This window comes from Peromyscus eremicus, chromosome 4 (assembly GCF_949786415.1).
Source record: "Peromyscus eremicus chromosome 4, PerEre_H2_v1, whole genome shotgun sequence".
NCBI classification, from domain to species: Eukaryota; Metazoa; Chordata; class Mammalia; order Rodentia; family Cricetidae; genus Peromyscus; species Peromyscus eremicus.
The window spans coordinates 49278872-49301792 of record NC_081419.1 but is presented as its reverse complement, the minus strand read 5'-3'; the positions used below and the strand labels follow the sequence as shown (position 1 = coordinate 49301792).

General features: G+C 45.1%; 2 protein-coding genes across 2 annotated transcripts in view; one reads left to right on the top strand and one right to left on the bottom strand.

Moving 5' to 3' along the window:
• Positions 1-768, bottom strand: part of Dcaf17 (DDB1 and CUL4 associated factor 17) — a 29901-nt gene extending 29133 nt beyond the window's left edge. Inside the window, exon 1 of the mRNA XM_059260668.1 lies at positions 307-768. Coding sequence (XP_059116651.1) covers positions 307-432 — 126 coding nt within the window. The 5' untranslated portion in view covers positions 433-768. The remainder of the gene's footprint in view (positions 1-306) is intronic.
• A 1574-nt stretch (positions 769-2342) lies between these two features.
• Mettl8 (methyltransferase 8, tRNA N3-cytidine) overlaps positions 2343-22921 on the top strand; it is an 88254-nt gene continuing 67675 nt past the window's right edge. Inside the window, exon 1 of the mRNA XM_059260667.1 lies at positions 2343-2381. Within this exon, the coding sequence (XP_059116650.1) occupies positions 2379-2381 (3 nt within the window). The 5' untranslated portion in view covers positions 2343-2378. The remainder of the gene's footprint in view (positions 2382-22921) is intronic.

The following is a 22921-nucleotide window of genomic DNA, read 5'->3' as shown; positions in this document are numbered from 1 at the left end:
ATTTTTAAGTGGGTAGTTTACATCTACTTTCAAGTACATTGCTTTTTTATTCTTCCTCCCTCTGCCTACACGTGTTGGTTTAATTGGACGCCCAACTTTTAGATCGACCGTTTGCAGGAAGGCAAAAGCTTTTAAAAACTAAAGCCATGATGCGGACCTATAAGCACCTATTTACTAACATCCTAGTTACGGGACACGGATGCCCCTCCCCACTTATAACCCTCAAAGGAAATCCGAGCGTGTAAAAAACTGCACGCTGGGAGGAGGAGGATGGACCTCAGGCACCCCGACTACAGCGGGCGTCACCTGGCACACCAGCGCCCGCAGGATGCCCAGGTTCGTCCTCTGCACCACGCCGGCGTCGCGTGCGAAGAAGCCTAGAGCCCGGCGACTCAGCCGGCGGCACACATTGGTCTTCGGGGTCCGGCCCATGGAGGCTGGGGGTCCGTCCGCAGGGCCGTGAAGGGGCGCGCCCCTCACTTCCGCGAGGGGTGGCAGCCGCCACCTGCGAGCCTCAAGGGAAGGCGGACGCTGGAGCCCCGCACTGGGCACTCGGGGACAGAGAGCAAGACTTAGCACCACTCGGGTTGGGTGCAAAGGAAGAGACCCAACGGCCCCCGCATGGCCTTTCCTTCAACTCTCGGGATTGCCGCTGCACCTCGCGGCCCGCCGTAGACACTCCCTCTCCCGGAAATGTAGTTCCCATGGCCTCCCCTCCCCCCGCCCCTACTGATTTCTTTTTCGAAAACTACAATTCCCATCAGGCAGAGCGAGGGCTGGTCCGGCCCCGCCCCACCCTGCCTTCAGCCCTCCTCTCCCAGCCCTGATAGGCTGCGCCGTAGGGCTGCGCGGTGGGTCGGGTCGTCTTCCGGCTGCACGAGCATGGGAGGCCTTTGGGGCCGCTGTGCGGCCGCCTCCTGGTGGCGTCTTTTCCGTGTGCCCTGCATCTAGGGAGCAATCCCTTTCCGCCCTGGTGGCGGGACGCCCTACTTTGGCCCCGCGAGGCTCTGGCCACGTGTTCGGAGGGGTGTTGTGTCCAGTGGGACCCTCCAAAGGTACGCCCTGCGGCTTTGCCTCAGCCGCCCTTGGGACGTTGTGGATGAGGTTGACTTAAGCATTTGGTTGTATAAACACTTACGCTTTCGAATTGTAATTAGTGGTGAAAGATGCCGGTTTTCCCACCAAAGTTAAGGTTAAATTTCTCCTTCTCAGAGGCCCTAGTGTGGCCAGCGGGGACCCTGGCTGGTTTTGTGATAATTGCGGTTTCCCTCCTCCTTGCTTCCATTTTTTTTTTTTTCCCATATAGGGAATAAAATATGAAATGCTTGCATTCCTATTGGATTGCCCAAGATAATCCAGGTTGACGTCCCTAGTAAAAATTAACATTCTCTGTTAACTAGCTATGCCTGCGTGTCCAAAATTCCCAGCACACTAAAATTTCCTTAACTGTATACCACACGCCATCATTCATTCCTTGTAAACCCCTTTAGTGAGGCGACTGCATCTCCAACATAGACTTCGTTTGTCACTCCTGATCTTAGGTGCTTAAAGAAAAACTCAGTAATCGCCCCAGCTTTCTGATTGACAGCATAGAAGTACAATACCAAATGTGTTTTGTGCTGGGTCGCAATTTGGCGCTTAGGGTTTTTGTTTTGTTTTGTTGGGGGGGGGGGGGGAAGGAAAGGAAAAACTGTCTTTTTACCCTTGATGCATTTTCTTTGGGGTCTGGCCTTTTCTTGCTGATATTTCATGACTTGCTGATAGCATAGGGTGGAGTGCTTTGTGTATTTTTAGAAAGCTCTACAATAGTTAATTTGGTCATTCATGAATGCAGCTGTCACTGAGAAAACTGGAACCCAGAAAAACATATCTGGATTTTCTTTGGCTGAAGCGAAATGCAAATCATTGCTGAATTGCACTCATCATCTCTTTCTTTCTGCAGCTCTTGTCTTTCTGTGCTCTCCCACCATGGCCGAGCTTGTGTATCTGTGCTTATCGTTCACATAACTTTAAAAGCACCATTATAGTTGAATATTACAACAAAAACAGTAGCAAGTGGTGGACATGTGATTCTACCCTCCACACATTCACTTCTGCATATAAAGTGCCAGCACTGAGTTACTCTGGCTGGACACAGACCCACCCCTCAGACATGCTGGGCATCATCCTCATTTGCTGCTCCATTATAATGGTGCTGCCTTTCCTGGTTTGGATCAAAGTCCTCCGGTTCTAACAGATCCAACTGCTTGTCCTCTGGGGACTCTGTAAGCTTGAGAAGTCTGTTTACATGTTCCCCCTTCATCTTGCACTCTTACCAGGGTGATACTTCAAGGCCAGTCACCTCTTCCTGAGGCATCAAGCTTGACCCCTAAATCATCATGGTAAGTGGTTCCTTTCACCATTTTCTTTTCTTTTTTCATTATTATTATTATTATTATTATTATTATTATTATTATTATTATTTGGTTTTTTGAGACAGGGTTTCTGTGTAGTTTTGGTGCCTGTTCTGGATCTCACTCTGTAGACCAGGCTGGCCTCGAACTCACAGAGATCTGCCTGGCTCTGCCTCCTGAATGCTGGCATTAAAGGCGTGCGCCACCACCGCTTGGCTTTCTTTCACCATTTTTGACAGCCAGTGAGCAGGCTGGAGCTGTGGGGGAGCAAGAAGGGGCTGCACAAGTGTCCACAGCTTGGACAGCCTATACTCTTTCTTACCTGTTCCCTTCCTGTGGTATTTATCTTACCACCAATCTCCCCAAAGAAAGTCAGTAGACTGTCTTTGCCTCTCCCACAACCAAGTCCTTTTGATTCTATTTCTGTCCGGTCTTTTCTTCTGAGTAGTTTAGTGCCTTCCCACTTTTATCATGTTATTAATTAGCCTTCTGATTGTTCTTCCTGCCTCTGCTTGGATATTTTCGATCCCAACCTGCCACAGTTTTTGTAGAGTGCCTTTACTAATGCACAGAGCTGTCACATCCTTCTTAGTGGCTCCTAGTCACCCACTGCAGAGTGTTTCAAACCAGAATCCAACCCAGGATCTTCCATTGTTAAAGTATTTTTAGTATGTTAGACGTATGTAAATATAAAACTATATAAAGTCCTATGTATCTTTTATGCAACTCTAATAACCAGGCATTTGTTAATTAAATGAACAAATGCTTACTCATTGTGATCATTGGTACTGTTTTGCTAGACCTTAAAAATTCAGAAAGCCAATCATCAGTCTGTCCTGTCCTTCATGCATACTGTTTGTACATTGAGACCTATACGTATTTTTCTAGTGTTATGGATTACTCAGTGCCCCAGTCTTTATTTAAACCACCCTAAACCTTCCTTGGTCAGTGTGCCTGCACTTTATTTGACCCTCACTGGATAACATCATTTCTGTACATCGGTGTCTTGTTCACTTTTCTGCTGCTGTAGTGCAGCACCAAGACCAAAAGAAACCTGGGCAGGAAAGGGCTTATTTATCTTATAAATCCTGAATCACAGTCCACTGAGGGAAGCCAAGGCAGGGGCTCCAGCCCTGGCAGGGGCTCCGTAGAGGCCCTGGAGGAGTGCTGCTTACCAGCTTACTCCTCAGGGCTGTGCTTAACATGTTTTCTTATAGAACCCAGGACCACCTGCCCAGGTGTGACTCCACCACAATGAACCCATCAATAACTAATTAAGAAGATGCCCTACAGGCCTGCCTGCCTACAGCCTGATCATATGGAGCAGTGGTTCTCAGCCTTGCAAATGCTGCAACCCTTTAGTACGGTTCTTCATGTTGTGCTGACCCCCAACCATAAAATTATTTTCGTTGCTGCTTCATAACTGTCATTTTGTTACTGTTTTGACTCGTAATGTAAAGATATATTTCTGATGGTCTTAGAGAACCCTGTGAAAGGATCATCAACCCCCTAAGGGGTCCTGACCCACAGGTTGAGAACCACCGTTATGGAGCCATTTTTCTCAATTGAGGTTTACCCCTGTCAGGTGATTTTAGTTTGAGTCAAGTTGACGTAAAACTAGCCAGACTCTTTCATTACTTTGCACTCATGGCAAATGCACAGCTTGTTGAGGAGTGCACCCCTAAACCCCAATGTGGGACCCGAAACTGGACAGCACTCGGGTGAACGATGCCATCTAGAGCATCTAGATAGTCATCATCCTGACTATCCTTTTGTTAAGGTTCTTTTTTCTTTTTTGAAGATTTTTTTTTTTTAAATCAAGTTGAAAATAAGGGTTTCTTGATCAGGCTAACAGTCTGGAGGACACATGCGTCGATCCCCAAGGGTCCATAGAGGGTCCATCAGAACCCCTGAGTGTCCCATAAAGGATATGGCTACAGCTCAGCCTCATCCCTTGACCGTCCTTCATGTCTGTCCCTGTGCGGATGTGTGTCCACTTGCTCAAGCCTTTCTACTTGGTTTTCTTTAGTGCTCCCTTTCTTCCTTTCTCTTAGCTGTTAGGCTCAAGACTCTCCCCGGATGGCACAGCTCTGCCTGAACCCTTTCCTCGACCCCCTCTAGCTAAGCAGCCTTGAGTGTGACCCCATGTTACTCTGCATATACTTGTGGCACTGTATTGAGCTAACCTGGGCAGGAAAAGGAGCTGTGATATTGTTCTGCCTCTTTAGCACACTACTTAAAATGTGGTTAATGCATGCATATATTGAATGAATGAATGAATGAATGGCCTACAAAACCAATATGTAGAACTTATCAGCAACTAAGTGCTTTTGGCACCAATGCAGATTTTGTCTGCTCTTACTCTTTAAATCCATAGGAAGCCACAACAGAAATGAGAAATACAAATCCCTGTGAAGTGTACTTTTAAAGTTTGTATTTTTCAGCCGGTCATGGTGCTGCACACTTTTAGTTCTAGCCCCTGGGAGGCAGAGGCAGATGGATCTCTTAAGAATGGAAAGCCAGCCTGGTCTAAATAGGGAGTTCCCAGACAGCTAAGACTACATAGTGAGAACTTGTCTTAAAAAAAGAAAGTGGGGCCGGGCGGTGGTGGTGCACGCCTTTAATCCCAGCACTCAGGAGGCAGAGGCAGGTGGATCTCTGTGAGTTGGAGGCCAGCCTGGTCTCCAAAGCGAGTTCCAGGAAAGGCGCAAAGCTACACAGAGAAACCCTGTCTCGAAAAACCAAAAAAAAAAAAAAAAAAAAAAAAAAGTGGGTGTTTTTCATAATAGCATTGATTGATAACAGATGCAGCTTATGATTACAGGTTCTCTAGTTTGGGGGGATGGTAAAATAAATACTGGTTCTTTTTTTACCACTCCCCCATTCTTTGTTTTATGTTAGCAAAATATCTGCTTATATGATTTGCTTTAAGAAAGGTGTTTTAGCTAAATATTTAAGCTCTCAGGCTTTTGAGTATTTGAAACAAAATTTGAAGCAAGGCCCTTGGAGGCCATTGTTCAACAGTTGTCCTCTGCCGGGGCTGGGACCTGTGTGGCAGGGTATAGCAGTGACTGTGATAGAAGGACCAGCTAGATAGTACTCAGTGTTGCATCTAATCATCAGTGGTTGAAAACAGATTTTCAGTACTGGGATCACTGTAAGGAAAAGACTGGGAGCCCCACTTGAGCCAGAGTGGACGGAGAAGACCTCTCTAAAGGGGGGGACTCTCAAGCTGAGCCTTCAGTGATGAGGAGGACTGCTCTACAGAGGTCTCAGGAAAAAGACGACGTGGTGGCTTATGTTTGTAATCCCAGAACTCAAGAGGTTGAGGCAGACCAGTCCATGTGAGTTTGAAGCTAGCCTGGGCTACAGAATTGCAGTGTGAGACCCTTTCTCAAACAAAGGCAAGCTCAGCCACAGGGTCCTCAAGGCTTGTAACGACAAAGTTGTTTTTTTCTACACTGTCCAGAAGTCTGGTGTGGCTCTCTTGTATCCAGGAGGGAGATAAACTCAGAGCAGTAGGCAGGGATCAAATCATGACCAGCCTTTCAGGCTGAAGGAAGGAGTTTGAATTTATTCTGTCATGACAGAAAGCCACGAGAGGCTTAGAGGAGGGGAGTAGCATGATCTAGTTTGTTTTAATAACATTTGTCAGAATGTACTGGTGGGCCCAGCTTCTTAAACTGGATTCCAGCCATTATGGGATCACATGTCTGAATGTGGGGACCATGAGACATTTGGCAACAGTAGAAGGTTTCTGAATGTACAACCAAGAATTAATTCAAAACTGAAGTGTGTGGTGAATCTGGTGGGCTTCTGGCAGTGTTGCAGCCTCAGTTCTGAGCACACAGTGGCCACACTTTACACAGCACACTTCCTGAAAGGCATTAGTGCAGACTCAAGGCCATTGTAGGCTATGAATTGCAGTATTGGTGCTGTCTATACAAGCTCTTCTGTTCCTGCAGAATCATGATTTAAATATGGAAAACAAAGACTGTCCATATTTCCCTACCATCATTCCTCAGCATGTGAGGACCAAATTATTATATCATTAGACCATGCCATGTTAGAATGTTTGATTTGAAATTTTCTGTTTGGGTTGCAGTCTTCAGTTTCATAAATAAATTGTGAAATGAATTTTGGCTTCTGATTAGGACAGAATTTCCAACAATATCTGAAAGGGTCCTAAACATGCTTCCTGCCAGTTTATCCTAGGTATTTATACAAAGTAGTATGTATTCTCAGCATTTATTATTATAAAATCTATATCCGCTCTGAAAAAACTTCGAAGATATTCTACATCTTATGATATCAAACACTCAGCCAAGATTTAATTCTTTCTTACTTATTTATATGTGTAGCTTGTGCATGGGTACATGTGTATGCTACGCTGTACATGCATGTATGTGTGTGTGTGTGTGTGTGTGTGTGTGTGTATACATGCATGTGGTGGCCAGACGTTGATGCTGGTGTCTTCCTTGATTTCTTTCTGCCTTGCCTTTGAGGCAGGGCCTCTCGGTGAGCCCTGTGCTCACCAATTACCTATGACAGCCTGTCCATCTCTGCTTCCACTCTGCTGGGGTACAGATATACACCAACACACATTTTTCTATGTGAGTGTTGGGGATATATATACAGAAAAGCAGCTGTCAATTTAAATCAGGTAAAAATTATTTAGAATTTCTCTATAGGGTTAAAACTTTGTGATCCTTGTTTAAGAAGCCCTTAACTTGATATCACAAAATGCCCGCCCTTTTTTTCCTCTAAAATTCCTTTAAGAATGTGTCTTTTCCATTGAGTCTTTAATTTAATGTGGGAATGATGTAAATGAGTGATCCATTTTATTATTTTTCATATGTGACTAGCCACTTGTCCAGAACCATTTATTGATTGGTCCTCATTTCTATGTAGAGCTGCAGTGTTAGCGCTACTGTTCATCAAATTTCATATGTGGTGGCTTTATCTGTCTTCTGCTGCTATAACAAAATACCCGCGGCTGGGCACTTAATCAAGAAGTGTTTAATTTCCTACTTCTGGAGGCTGAAAGTTAAGATCCAGAGGCTGAATTTGTGTGTCTCCTTCCTTGGCTGTATCACATCATGGTCGATGGCATCGTGGTGGGAACATGGGTCAGAACGAGAGATCATATGTTGACAGGAACCAGGAACTGACCGAGGTCTGGTGGGGACTGTGTTACTCCTTGTCCTGAACAGCGCCTCCAGCAGTCCACTAACCGTCACTGGGCCCTGTTCTTGAAGGTCTGCCACCTTTCCACTGGGGACCAATTTCCCGTGCATGAGCCTTTGGGGGACACATCTGAACCACATGTAAGCCGCGGCACATCGTTGGGTCTGTTTCTAGTCTCTGGTCTGTCCTGTTTTCCTCTCTCTGAGCTGACTAATTATTACAGTCAGTTTTCTAACAAAGCTTGACAGCTGTCAGGGTAAGGCTTACACCTTATTCCATCTCTTCAGAATTTTTTTCTTTTCTGTTTGTACTTTTTGTTTTAAAATACCTTAAGTTCCACAGAAAACCTCACTAGAATAAAAAAAAATAGATATGTTTTTATTTTATTTTATGTGTATGAGTGTTTTGCCTGCGTGTATGTACGTGCACCACATGCATGCCTGGTGCCCATTGACGTAAGATGAGGGCATTGGATCCCCTAGGACAGGATTATAGACAGTTGTGAGCTGCCGTGTGTGCTCTAGAAACTGATACAGGTCCTCTGCAAGAGCAGCCAGTGCTCTTAACTGCTGAGCCATCTCTCCAGCTCCCTTTGGGATTTTGATTGGGATGGATGATATTATATCAAGTTGAAGAGCATCAGCAACCTACCCATTTGAAATTAGTCTATAGAAACAGTCTTTCCTGATTTCCTTAGATCTTCTTTAGTTTCTTTGAAGTTTGGTAATTTTCCTAAAAGGAAATATTACCCTAAAAATTATTCCTAAAATATTTTGCATTGTCTTAAGAATATAATTTTTAATAAATGTTGTAAATGATATATGTACGCATATATTTTTTTTTTTTGCTTTCTTAAAACAGGGACTCATTATGAGGCTCCTGGGCCACAAATTTAATCTTCCAGCCAAAGCCTCCCCCATGTTGGTATTACAGGCCTGCACTGCCATGCCTGGCTAAAATTCTAGTTTTAAATTTATTACATAATGTATCTACTCTGGGGTGGGGCATGTGCTTGCCATGGTACATATGTGGGGACAATGGACAGCTCCCTGGTGTGTGTTCTCTCCTTCCACTATGTGGGTCCCAGGGATCACACTCTGACCATCAGGCTTGTGGCAAATGCCTTTACATGCTGAGCCACCTGGCTGGCCCAATTGGATTTTTTAATGTTAACTCTTGTTTCGAGTAGATTAACATGCATATGTCTTCGGTAGGTCGAGAACTCTTGCCAGGCTTCCTCTTTAATTATAATAATCATCACTTGTGGGCTTCAGGAGTTTTTTCAGTGTTGATAATCCTTCAGGAAATTGTGACCCTTTTGTTATTTTTCTGCCCCTTATCTTTTATTTCTATCTCCTTTTCTGCTGTGTTGACCCGAGTGTGCGGTCGAGTTCCTCCTCAGGTGACAACACTGACAGCTCACTCTAGTATTTATAAAGGGAGTAGCTGCTACTGAGGGTGACGTTGCTACCAACCAGGGGTCTTGACGGGTTCGTTTTCTCTGCCGCCTAAAGGTGAAAGGCAGGAAGAGGGCCGCAGGGAGCAGTGGAGAAATCTCGAACACACCAACAGAATCAGTCAGAATCAGCAGTTGAAGGGAGGCTTGTACTGGGGGTGAGGAAACACTCATGCGGCAGACACACAGAGAAGAAGCCCCCACCCCGACCACCCCCACCCCACTACCACTCGGAAGGACAACTCAGAACGTGGAGAAATCCAGTCTCCTCTTCCCCCTCTGACTTATTGTTGGTCGTTTTTGAAGAAAGACAGGATGGCTAATGACTCACAGCCGTTGTGTAGACATGTCTCATCTTTCCAGATCTCCTATCTTGTCTGCCTGCTAGGGAATCGAACTCCTAGACCCTTGGCATTGCAGGTCGCTGATGATGGTTCTTTATCAGGTTAATAAAATTCTCTCCTGTTCCATATTGGCTAAAAGTTTTGTTTATTTGATCAACTAGACATTGAATTTTGTCAGTGCTTTCTGTATATTTGCTGCTGTGATCTATGATTTTTTCCCTCCAGTTTGATAATGTGGTAAAGTACATAGATACACTGGGTAGACTAAATGGATCCATTTAGATAAATGGGGTGACATATTTTGTTTTTGTGCATTGCGGGCTTTGGGTTGCTGCTGGCTCCAGTGCTCAGTCAGATCTGGAATTTTGGTTTCTGGAAAGATCTTTCTAGCTTGCTGGCTCAGTGATGTATGTTGTTAAAATAATCTGTATTTTTTGTTTGTTTACCCAGCATTTTGGGGTGTTGCATAGCAGAAAGGCTTCTGAAGTATCAAGTTCACCAAATTGTCAGAACTAGATTCCATTTCCTCATATATATATATATATATATATATATTTTAACCATTAAAGCTTTAGTCAGCATAGAATAGAGTCTAAATGGCCCCAGCACCCCTCAACACTGCACAACTAATCCCACTTACGGCTGCAGAGAAGGGTTGTGTAGTGGGAAGAGTGTCATAGCAAGAGTCAAGGTCATGCTGTAGCCACAGGAGCAGCACTTACTGGGATCTTGAACAAGCCACCTCCTCTCTCTGGGTTTATTCAGTCATCTGCTGAGTGGATACTTTTAGGACTGAAGTGAGATTACATATGCTTACAGATACAAGCATCATGTAAGGGCAAAGCCTGGGACGTAAATATGACACCCGGTGCATTCTCTGTTAGGAAGAATACAGCAAGAGCCAGGCGGTGGTGGTGTACGCCTTTATCCCAGCACTTGGGAGGCAGAGGCAGGAGAATCTCTGTGAGTTTGAGGCCAGCCTGGGCTACAGAGTGAGTTTCAGGAAAGGTGCAAAGCTTTTCACAGAGAAACCCTGTCTCGGAAAAAAAAAAATATATATATATATTTATATATATATATATTTTTTTATATATATATAGTATATATATATAGTATATATATATTTATATATATAGTATATATATATTATTTATATATATATATATAGTAGGAATGCAGAGGGTTTAGTATGGTACACTGAAGACTGTTCTTTTTAGGGTGAGAAACTATTTTATGTACAACTATACATGATGGTGTACATTTGCTGAAACTAGGAGTTTACAGTCCAGAGAGAGAGGAGAGGAAGGAAAGGAGGAAGAGGAGGGGGAGGGGGAGGCAGCGAGGGAGAAACAGCTTGCTTGTCCCATCCTAAGAGGAGAGACTTAGGGGCCGTGGCCTGACCTGTGAGGCTGCAGCTCCTGATCTAGCCGATTGGACCTCTAGTTCCATGTAGATGCAGATGTGTGCATCTGTAAACACGTAGAGCCACACTGCGGGAATCGGTTGGTTGGTTATACACATATATTTGCTTGCTTTGTCCACCAGGGGTACCGAAGCAAAGACAACATAGTAGCAAAGAGCATTCTCGGTGCCCAGACTCTAATAAAAGGAGCAAAGGCTCGGAAGAAATAGCTGGTTGGGGTGTTGGATCAGGAATAAACAAGATGAGCTTGTAGCATCCTGCAGTACCAGAAAGTATAAAGTGGTAAAAACAAAAGCATAATGATAGATAATGGCGTATCTAAGGAATATATGCCTGTGCTCGTGAAGGCCGTGTGTTGACTTTGAGGGCTTTGGTGGGCTCTGTCTTGGTTAGGGTTTCTCTTGCTGTGATAAAACACCATGACCAAGAGGGACTTGGAGAGGAGAGGGTTTGTTTCAGCTTATGACTCGGGTCACAGTCTGTTGCTGAGAGAAGTCAGGGCAGGAACTGAAGGCAGGAACCCGAAACAGAGGCTATGTTCCCATGGCTTGCTCAGTCTGCTTTCTTATAGCATCCAGGACCACCAGCCCAGAGGAGCACCATCCACAGTGAACTGGGTCCTCACACACCAACCCTCAGTCACGAGAAAAAAAAAAAAAAAAAAACGCACCACAGGTTTGTCTGAAGGCCAGCTAGTGAGGGCATTTTTCAACTGAGGTTCCCTCTTTCAAAATGACTCTAGCTTTTGTCATTGACACAAAACTAGCCAGAGTGTCCTCTATCACTCTCTGTTTTGAGACAGGTTTCTGTCTGAATTTGTCACTTGCTGTTTTGGCTAGGCTGGCCGGCCAGCAAGTCCCCAGGGTCCACCTCTGTCTGCCTACCAAGCTCTGGGGCTGTAGGCATGCGCAGCTGCACCTACATTTTGGGTAGGTGCTAGAGACGCAAGCCCAGACCCTCATGCCTTCAGAGCAGGTGGCTTCGCCCACTGATGCACCTCCTCAGCCTCCAACTCCCCACTTCTTTTTTGTTTTTAAATTTGTATGTTTTGTTTGAAGAGTATATTCTAATATCCCAGTGTGCCTTTTCCCTGTTCCTTTTCTTCTCTCTCTCTCTCTCTCTCTCTCTCTCTCTCTCTCGTCTTTAAATAGCACGCGTTATTATACATATTAATGAGTTTCATTGAGCCACTTTCATACAGGTACCCCATTACTCCCTTTTGTCCCCCCGCCACTTCTGCTAATCACTTTCCTCTTCCCAACAAATGTGCGCGCGCGCGCGCGCGCGCCGCGCGCGCACACACACACACACACACACACACACCCTGCCTTCTACTTCCATGGTTTTTGTTTTGACCCAGTGAGTTTTATTAGGGTTGTTACAAGAGTGTGGGTACCTCACCAGTTGTATACCACTGAAAAAAAAGTCTCTCTCTCTCCCACCAACCATTATCTGTATATAAATACTCAAAGAACCGTGTGGGGTCCCATGAGCCCCCCCCCCCCACGACACAGTGTGACCAGCCTGATTTTGTGTGCATCTTGTGCAGGTAATCACAGCTGCTCTGAGTTCAAGAATGCAGTAGCCACGCTGTGCCTACACTCAGCATTCCACACCATTCCCAATCACTTAAGACTCTTTTACAGTCTTTCCTCCCCTTCTTCTGCAGTGTGTCCCGAGCCTTGGAGCAGGGGTGATAGAGCTCCCCAACTTAAGAATATATTGATTAGTAGACTGGAAGGAGCCTGGAGGTCAGAAAACAACTGGGAGTCTGGTCTCTTTTTCCACCTTTGTGTGGGTTCCAGGGACCATGTCACCAGGCTTTCACAGCTAGTGCCTTTACCTGCCGAGCCACCTCACCAGCCCTCGATGTCCCTCTTGTGACTGGACATTCGGCAGTCATTTATTCTCAGTACCTTGACCAGCTAAGGGTCTGCAGTCTCCTTTGGGACATCCCTCCATGAAAGCCATCACCTTGGGCTGGAGGTGTAGCTCAGTGGTAGAGTGCTTGCCTAGCATGTGTTAAGGCCTTGGTTTCCTCCCCAGCCCCGAAACTAAACCCAAGCAAACCTCGTCCTTACTATAGTCCTAAGAAAAATGTGGGCCGGGCGGTGGTGGTGCACGCCTTTAATCCCAGCACTCGGGAGGCAGAGGCAGGCGGATCTCTGAGTTCGAGGCCAGCCTGGGCTACCGAGTGAGTTCCAGGAAAGGCACAAAGCTACACAGAGAAACCCTGTCTCGAAAAACCAAAAAAAAAAAGAAAAAAAGAAAAAGAAAAATGTGGTAAATATCAGCCAAAGACATTCTACAAAATACCCACTCCTCAAAACACGGGATCCTTGAAATACAGGAAAAGTCTTACTTTGAGAAACAGGATCAGAAGATATGGCAGCCAATTGTAACGTGGTATCCTGGCGGGGATTCTGGGAGAGAAGAGGACACCAGGGGAAATGAAGGCAGCGCAGATGAAGTATGAACTATGGACTTAAGTTTGTAATAATGTTTTTCTGCTGTTGTCAATGGTAACAAATGCACCAAATTTATACAAGAACTGCATGGGAGAAGCTATGTCAGATATTCGGGAACTCAGTAGATCCTTAACTTAGCAATCAACCTAGAACTGTCCAGAAACTTAAACTGTTCTTGAATGTGGTGAATGCCTCTGCAGAGAAGCTGCAGGGCTTAGTGGTTAAGATGAACCCAAGCGCTCGCCTTTAATTCCATCATTCAGGAGGCAGAGGCAGGAGGACTTCTGTGCTTTCAGAGCCAACCTGGTCTACAGAGCAGGCTCCAGGATAGCCAGGACTACATAGAGGACTACCCTGTCTCAAAAAACCAAAACGAAAAGATGAGCCACATGCTAGGCTGCTGAGGTTCCCTTCTTAGCCTCATTGGTCACTCTAATAACCAAAATGATGTCACATCTCCTGTCTCCATCACCATGTCTTGTTTCCCCCGTAAGATTTATTTTTATTTATGGATATGTGTCTATGTGTCTGTGAGTGAATATATGCATGTGTGTGCAGGTGCCTGCAGGGGCCAGAAAAGAGTGTCGGATCCCCTGGAACTGGAGTTCCAGGTGGTTACAGACCCCCTAATGTGGGTGATGGGAGCCAAATCTGAGTCCTTTGCAGAAGCAAATGCTCTTAACCACTGGAGAGATGTCTCCAGCCTCCACTGTCTTCTATTAAATAAATTCTTCAGCGGTCTGAGATGATACATGGAGAGGATTTAGAGGAATGTGTGGCAATATGTATTAACTCTGTTTATCTTCACCACTTTGCTCTTTAGTTTGGGGCATTTTTGTGGTTACAGCTGAATTTCACTGCATTGCTCCTCTTCTACATACTGATTTTGGGGTTGGCATGCCAACAGAACTGTATCCTTAATGCTGCATTCTTAAAGGAGAAAGCATCAAGATTGTAAAGATTCAAGAGAAACCAAGGCCAGAACTTGAGAATTCCTTTTTTTTTTTTTTTTTTAATGTATAGGAGTGTTTTGCCTGCATGTATGTCTATGTACCATGTGCACACCTAGTGCCCAGGCTGGTGACAAGAGGGTGTTGGACCCCCTGGACTGGAGTTATGAATTGTTGTAAGCCACCACGTGGGTGTTGGGAGTTGAACTTATGTCCTCTGCAAGTGCCCCTCACCACTAAGAATTCTTAACCTTAGTTTCCTGCTTTGTGTGAGGCATGACTGAGTCGATACCAAAGCCACCGAGCCTGGCAGCGCCTTCTGCCTATGAGGATAGACGCCCTGCATTGAGATTCTGAAGTTAGCTTTTTTGGTCTTCAGCAGATTTCTGATTAAGCCATCCTGGTTTTTGTTTGGGTTTTTGACATACGTTCTCAGGTATGTAGCACTGACTGGTCTGAAACACACCTTTTGTAGCCAGACTGGCCTTGAACTTGCTTCCTGACTTGGCCACCCAGTGCAGGTGTGAGCTGGAACTCAGGTTGCTGGGCATGTGAGGCAGGCAGCCTTTACTATTGAACCATCTTGTCAGCCCTTTCTTTCTTTAACTGTTTGAGACAGAGGCTCAGTATACAGAGCCCCACAATGCTTTCGATGGAATATATTTTCAGAACAATTTGATGCTTCTCTTTGGTGTGAAGAAAGAAGCAATGTTTTAGTCAGGAGTTGTCTCTTTGAGCAAGCAGTTGCTGGAAACCGAAAGGCAAATAAAATGCCTGTGATTGGGAAGTTGTCTCTCTGGAGACGCCCACCAGAGGGCGCACGAGCTTTCCCGGGGCTGGGCAGACCTGCCTGGGGCCATGTGTGTTTGCTGTCTGATGATTAACAAGTACTGTAAATGACAAGATCGTGGTGCATCAGAGCCACCGTTGCTAAATGAGGAGAGAAAGCAGCCATAATGCCACATGGCAGTGGAGAACTGTGGTCACCAGAGGACGGGAAGGGGAGGGGGGAAAGGGGTGCCAGGAGGTGTCCATACCTGGTTCAAAAAATGGAGTCAACTGCCATTCTGCTCTCGGTATAGTGGCTGTAGCTACAACCACTTAGCATATGTTATAAAGAACTAGAAGAGCCATTCAGCGGTTCCCCTGCACAATGATGTGATAAATATCGTTATATGTGCGTAATTTTGAAGGAAAAACAAAAGTCAAGGTAGCAAGCGCCTGCTGTAGTTGGTGAATAGGAAGTTTCTAGATGACTGGAATTTGACATCCTAATGGGGGCTTATGAAACCTTTCTAGTGGGAATGCCACCCAGTACCCAGGCCAGCGTCTTTCCCTCCTGTCTCTACATGTGGATATTATGGGGAACTTGTGTACTTCCTAACTTTAAAAACAATTGTTTTGTAAGTACAAAGGTACTTTGAGGATAAGGAGTTTAGAACCAGCTTTGTTACATTGCATTTTAAGGCCAGCCTGGGTTACCTGAGACCCTGTCTACAAACAAACAAACACCAACCAACCAACCAGCCAACCAACTAGGAAAAAAACATTTTAAGATTCGCTGAGACCACCTGTGAGTCTGAGTTAGAAGCATCTTCCTAGAGCACGTCTGCGCATGTGTGCTTGTGCGGGTGTGCAGGTCCCGAAAAGGGGCCATTCGGAAGACTTTGTTCTGCTTTCCTCCTCTACCTCCCAGAGGACTTTGTTCTGTATTAATAAGTTTAAAAGTTTGACAATATTTTGCAGATACTAGTTTTTCCTCTCTATGGATATGCATTTAATAATTTAGCCAGTACTATAAAAATAACTATACTTTTTCAGCATATGTACAATCAGTGCTGTGACAAATTCTTAATATATTCTGATTACTTTACAGAACATCTTTCTAAAAATGGAATTTTCCATCATGTTTTCTTATGGTGATGCATACTTTTAATTCCAGCATTAGGGAGACAGAGGTAGAAGTCTAAGCAGATCTCTGTGAGCTCAAGGCTAGCCTGGTCGACATAGAGAGTTCCAGGCCAGCCTGGGCTCCGTAGAGAATCAATCTGACAGGCGTTCATTGGTCTGTTTTGTAGGTGGGACAAAGCTTTCACCCTCTGTGTGTGCTTTTGTAACATGTCTTGGTATTATGGAAAATATTAGTTCATCCATTGTAGTGAGTCCTCCAAATGTTGACACATTTCCTTGTGTCATAAATAAATCTTACCCTTAGTACAGCAGTGCACAAGTATTGGAAAGCTGCTTCCTCACAGTGGTGGACACACATTCACTAGAATTTTAAATTTTGCCTAAAAGCTCAAATTGTATCAAGGGCAGTACATGGTGTCTGTTGTTTTCCTAACAGGCATACTTTATTTCTGAGGAAATGACACAGGAGAAGTTGTGCTCCGTGAAGACGCTTTTTATGGCTTCATTGTAGAGGTGTGTGAGGGTGGGGGCCGTCCTGAGAGTCCGGTTAGTGAAGACGACAGTGTCAGCATGGTTTGTTACCTCTGCTTTGCATTGGACCAGCCTGCTGTTGCTGCGTCCATCCTGTCTACACGTCGTCGTCGGTGGGCTAACACCGTCGGTGAGCTGTGGCAGTGAGCAAAAGGTCAATAACGTATTAATATGATCGTGGAAACAGTTCTGACCTCTGACGATCCTTGATGGGAACTTGGGGGCCTCTGTGGACCAACCGAGAAGCTGAATTCTCAGTGGCTCATAGCAACCCATTCTTTCACCTGACATTAGCTGGGGGATAATTTGTGACTCAGTTCTTGTGACATTTGAGAGTGGGTCTTTGGGGAGCTTGTGAGAAGTTTCCTCATTCCTAAAAAGAGACTGAAGGAAGATGTGGTCCTTTTCTTTCTCTGGAGGGTGTCCTGTCAGTGTGGTATCTGAAACTGGCGCAGCCATTTTGTAACCAGCTACAGGATTCTCAGCCCTAGGATAAAGATAAAAGAGTCTCCAAAGACATCATTGGTGGTAAACATTTCTGAGTGGCGGTGTTTGCATTTATTTTTGTGAATGGCATTAGCGTATTTTCTACTGAGGTCATTTCTACTTGTTTTCTAAGCATTTCTTATGGATGGTAATAAAACATCCTAATAGCTTACAAATATCCCACCATCTTTTATAACATTTCCAAAATCTTTTCTCATGCTTTTTGTGTGTGTATGGTGCATACGTGTGAGTGTGCAGGTGCACACCTGTGTGTGCACGTGTCAGTCAGAAGTCTTCCTCTCTTGCTTTCCCCTTTTATTGCCTTGAGACAGGGTCTCTCACTGAACCTGAAACTTTCCTCTAGACTGACTGGCCGGTAAAATGTTGGGTGTTGTTAGTTTTTTGGCTCTTTTTGGGGGACTGCCACCCAGCTCCCAAATAAATTATACATGGAGGCTTATTCTTAATTATGAATGCCTGGCCTTAGCTTGCTTAGTTTCTAGCCAGCTTTCCTTAACTTAAATTATCCTGTCTGCCTTTTGCCTCTAGGCTTTTCCCATTCTTCTGTAAATCTTACTCTCACTCCGTGGCTTGCTGTGTAGCTGGGTGGCTGGCCCCTGGAGTCCTCCTCCTTCTCTGGCTACTTCCCTTTCTTCTTCTCCAAGATTTCTCCTTCTATTTATCTCTGCCTGCCAGCTCTGCCTATCCTTTCTCCTGCCTTGCTATTGGCCGTTCAGTTCTTTATTAGACCAGTCAGGTGTTTTAGACAGGCAAAGTAACACAGGTTCGCAGAGATAAACAAATGCAACATAAACAAAAGTAACACACCTTAAAATAATATTCCCCAACAGTTGGCATCTGCTTGTCTCCTCCCTGGGATTACAGGCCCACACAGCTATGTCTGGCTTTTTATATGGGGTTTGAATCAGGTTTTTGTGCTTGCAAAGCAAGCATTCTTACCACTGAAACGTACCCCCAGCCCCATCAATTGATTTCTTTTTATTTTTATAGTTTGATATCATGTTTAAAAGGTTTTTTTCTCCCCACTTTTTAGAAATATTTATTATTTTCTAAGCTTAGAAGATGTAACTTTAAATTTTTTGCAATTACATTTTTTTCTTATTGCTGGAGGGGTGTGCCCATGTGCCCCGGCACATGCATGGAGGTCAGAGGACAACTTGCAGGACCTACCATGCGGGTCCCAGGGGTGGAACTCAGATTGTTTACTTGCCCAGCCATCTTACTGGCTTAAGATGTGATTGCTTTATGTTCAAAGTGTAATTTTTCTGCAGTCTTCAAGTTCGATGTGGAACAGAGAAATAGTATTTCCCCCAAATGGCAGGTAGCCCATTTTCTTAATGTACTCCTTTGAATAAGCCATTGCTCTCTTAAGCCACTGATTCAAAACACTAGCTATTACAGACAGACCTTTTAATATCTATTTTGATCAGTTTCTGGACTTCCTAACCTGTTGCATTTGCTGTGGCTCTATCCTGACATTAGATACATGGCCAGGATTTACTTTTTTTATAGGTGCTCCAAGGTCTGGCTGACAAGCCCACTTCCATTGCGCTGCCCGGAAGCCCAGCCCAATCTAGCTCCATCATCCGTTTTCTCTCTGTTTTTCTGGCGCTTCCTGTATGCTTATTTTTCCAAATGAACCCTTAAATTACTTGTTCAAGTTCCCCCCAAAACACTTTTAAAATTTTGATTGGAATTACTGATAAGTATTTTTTGAATCCCTGGTATTAGGTTTATCCTCCAACATAATAAGCCAAGTCGAGCTGAATTAAAAGTAACGGACCAGGTTTAATCTGAGCAAAGCATTCCTGGGTGACCTCAGGGGTGGGGTGGGGGTGGGGAGAAATCACATAACAGGTCTATGGACTGGAGCTTAAATACCCTGTAAATATCCTGTAGGCTGGTCTTGAGCATCTCTGGGTGAGCTGAAAGGAGCAGAGTTTGTGTGTGTGTGTGTTGGGGGGGGGGGGGTGCTGAGTCGGAGTTTCCAACAGAACATCCCAACCTTCTTGGATATATGGTCGCTGGTTCAAGTCTGGCTACTGTTGGCATGGGACTACGTGGGGAGGAAGAGTCAAGAATTGGTGGGCTCATGCTCAGCGGGAGGTGTGGGTGAAGAAACATTCGGTTAACTGCCATTATAGAGACCTCAGGGGTCTATTTCTTGAGGAAGTAAGAAGACAAGTTGCTAGGAGAAAAAATAGATTATAAACACCGGCCCTATGAATGGGGCTAGCCACGGGAAGAATGAAGACTGCCAGAAGGAATGGAATGGAGGTGTGCTCATTTATCCTGGATAGGTGCCCACTTGAGTCTGGAGAGGTGGTACCAGCACTGATGTCCCAGGAGCGTGTGGGGATGGCATGCCCAATTGCAAATGTGTTCCAGGAGTACCTGAGCCATCATATCTGCTGTTTCCCTGGAGGTGGGGAATGCCTCTATCTATCCCGTAAAGGTGTCAATAAGAGTTAAGAGATAATGGAGCTTTTTATGAGTGGACATGTGGGTGAAGTCAGCCTGCCAGTACTTGCCTGATTGGTGTCCTTGGAGCTGGTGCAGGGGCTGGCTTATCTGGATAGCTCCTTGCGGGTTGGCCTTGGCACAAGTCTGGCAGGAGGAGTGAACCTGTCTAGAGACTGATAATAGTTTCCACCAGGCCAGATTCCTAGATACAGTAGCAGAACTTTTTCCCCAGGTACCTGCAGGTGCCTGTAAAACATCTGGAACAGATTAATACCTTGGTGTCATAGCAAAGGCTGTACCTTTGGGTTAAAACATTTTTCCTAGGGCCTGGTTTTAGCTCAATAAACATACCTTTAAGTCTATACTTAGAAGACAACCAGAGGAAATTTACTGAACAAAAGAGGTTGAGCGAGTGAAAGAGGGGGAGGGGAGGAGGCTGAGGAGCAGGGGAGGAGGAACAGAGTTGAACATACCTGCAGGCTTCCATACCCTCCTTAATGCTAACCCGTTTCAGAGGGGGAGGAGTTGGCATTTCTGCAGAGTTTTGCCATATGTGACTGGAGACAATACAGCAAGGCTGAAAAAGCCTCTATGTAGTCCTAAAAGCTGGGACCAGTAAAGTCCACAGAAATTTAAGAACTTCTGAAAACTATTTGTAGTCAGTGCCCTATCAGTTTATAAAAACTGCATTTTTCAATGCTAAAATTATGAAGCCTGTTTATCCTTTTACTATGAAGCCTGTGAACAAGGCAAACCTTTCTGTGTTTTTAACAGGAAACTTAACCAATGAACTAATGAGCTGCCAAAGTGGTGGTATCCTTGGGAGGTCAGAGGAGGGGGGCTGTTAAACTGGTAAATCTATCAGTACCCTAGTCATCAAACACCATTGGATCTGAGAAGGAAAAATTTCACCTGACTAATCAGAAGTGAGACAGCTGTCCACTACCTAGACAGCCATCCCAGGTTTCTCTGTTGTCACTGGGGACAGAGGTCCCAAGGCAGTTATCAGTCTTCAGCTGCCAAGCCCAGAAGATCTGACAGACTTTCCTGTGGAGTAGGAATTTGGGGAAACTGGCCTACCTTGTCTTTTCCCCAGTGACCTGCTCGTCCACAGTCTGGACAGGGTCTTAGCGGCAGTTAAGGGGCAAAGTAGTTTTCTGCTCTGTGGCTGGCTTTGCTACATTTAAAGCAAGCTCCAAGTGGAAGTTCTTCTGTGGCCATCCATCTTACTTGGAGGAGATACAGGATGCTGCTAGGAGCTAGCATGTCTCTGTCGTGAGAAGCTTTTTTTATTAAATGCCATATTCTCAGATCTCTGAAGTGTTTGAGGATCAGGGGATCATTATCTGTTAGGTATAAGCAGTTTAGTATCTCTAGGAGCCAAAACTCAGTTTTCACAGTGTAAACAATTTAGTGTTTCTAAAAATCAATACCAAGGGGATTACTCTTATGTTACAAAATCTGGCTGTCAGCAAGATATGTCCCAGTACATGAATGCATGAAGGTGCAGCTTTAATACCTCAGTAAACCAGCATTGTTTTAATTCCTATCTTTTATAAATCTTGTTTTTAGGACAGGACATGAATTGACATACAGAAATCCATCCTAAGGTAAAATACCTAATGTCTCCTTAGTGGGACCACTCCATGTGGTCACCTTTATTTAAGATGGCCGCGAAGTCATATGACCTCCCTCTTCTCCATCAAAATGGTGACCGCCCATGTGTTGTACTTAATTAAGGTGGTGGCAGACCATGTGGTGTTTTCCAGAGCAGTTCCAATTTGGAGTTACCAGTTTTAAGTTAATTTTTTTTGTTTGTTTTTGTTTTTGTTTTTCGAGACAGGGTTTCTCTGTGTAGCTTTGCGCCTTTCCTGGAACTCACTTGGTAGTCCAGGCTGGCCTCGAACTCACAGAGATTCACCTGGCTCTGCCTCCCGAGTGCTGGGATTAAAGGCGTGCGCCACCACCGTCTGGCTAATTTTTTTTTTTTTTAATAGCAGCGACTGACACACTGAACACATACACTCAGGCATCCAAGACCAGTCAGAAACAAGCTTTCAGTGGACACATTTCCATCCATAAATATAAAATAGACAAGACCTTTTTCATAGAAAGAGAAACACAACTTTTTGCAGGAAACTATGTCAGATGACCAGCTTGAAAATCCTGAAATAAGAGTTTACAGTATAAAGCAGCATGTAAGAAACCGTAGAATAAAAGACATTAGGAGTGAGAAAGTAGAGCCATAGAGACCCTGGGATGTGGGTCTGCAGACCAAAGAGCGAGAGCCACGTGGAGAATACAGCCAGCTGGAGTTTAAACTGTGGGTCTCCTAGACTGTTGGGGGAGGGAAGTGAATAGCCACGTGCTGGCATGAAGCAGCCGTGTCTCCAGCTTTCATTTACATGTTGTAACAAACGGAAGAATGAGACGTTTAGGGTGGGAGAGCAGGCAGGAACAGAGAGAACAGATCTAGTGTGGGAAGAATCCCAGCGTGGCCAGACCAAACACCAGGAAGCCTGGTGAGCAAAGTCAAAGTGGGCACCCTCTGGGTGGGCCCTGCCGAGGTGTTCCAGGAAGAGAAAAGAGCAGGAACAGTAGAGTTAGTGCACTGGGAAACTGGGGGAGTGATCGAGTGAAAGTCATCTTGGAGCGAAGGCATGAGAAGCAGGTAGGCAGACGGACATGGGGGTGGAGACACAGACAGACAGTGAAAAGGGAAGGGATGGGAATGCAAAGCTTATAACCCTGGATGAGGGGGCTCAAACCAGCGTATGGTGTGAGACAGCCTCAGTTTGGATAAATTTTGTCAGAGACACCCCGAGGGTTTCTGGAAATCGAACTTGGACCCACCAGTACCCATTCACATGCCTTTTTCCAGAGATTGAAGGGTATAGAATCATGTCCAGTTCTATAAACCTGTGACCAGGATGGTGTGGGGATTGCCTCTGTGCAGAGTGTCTCCTGAACAGGGGAACCCCAAGGGGCAGGGACTGTCTCTGCTCCTGAAGTAGGCCAGAGTTACCTGGTGCTGCAGCGACCTGGCAGATAACCTGGAAGCCTTTGACTCAGAAGGGGCCAAAAAACTCGGAAGAGATCCTGGATCCCTTATAGGCTTTTGGTTTGGAAATGGGTGACTCACCAAGCAAAAGTTGGTCCGGTGTGGTAGAGGTGGGGTGGAAGGGAGAATGGCTTCCCATGTTGCTAGGGGACCAGTGGGGAATGCACCCACATGGCTGGCTGGTGACTGTTGAGGGAGGACCAACTCTATCCAGACTTGGCATCAAA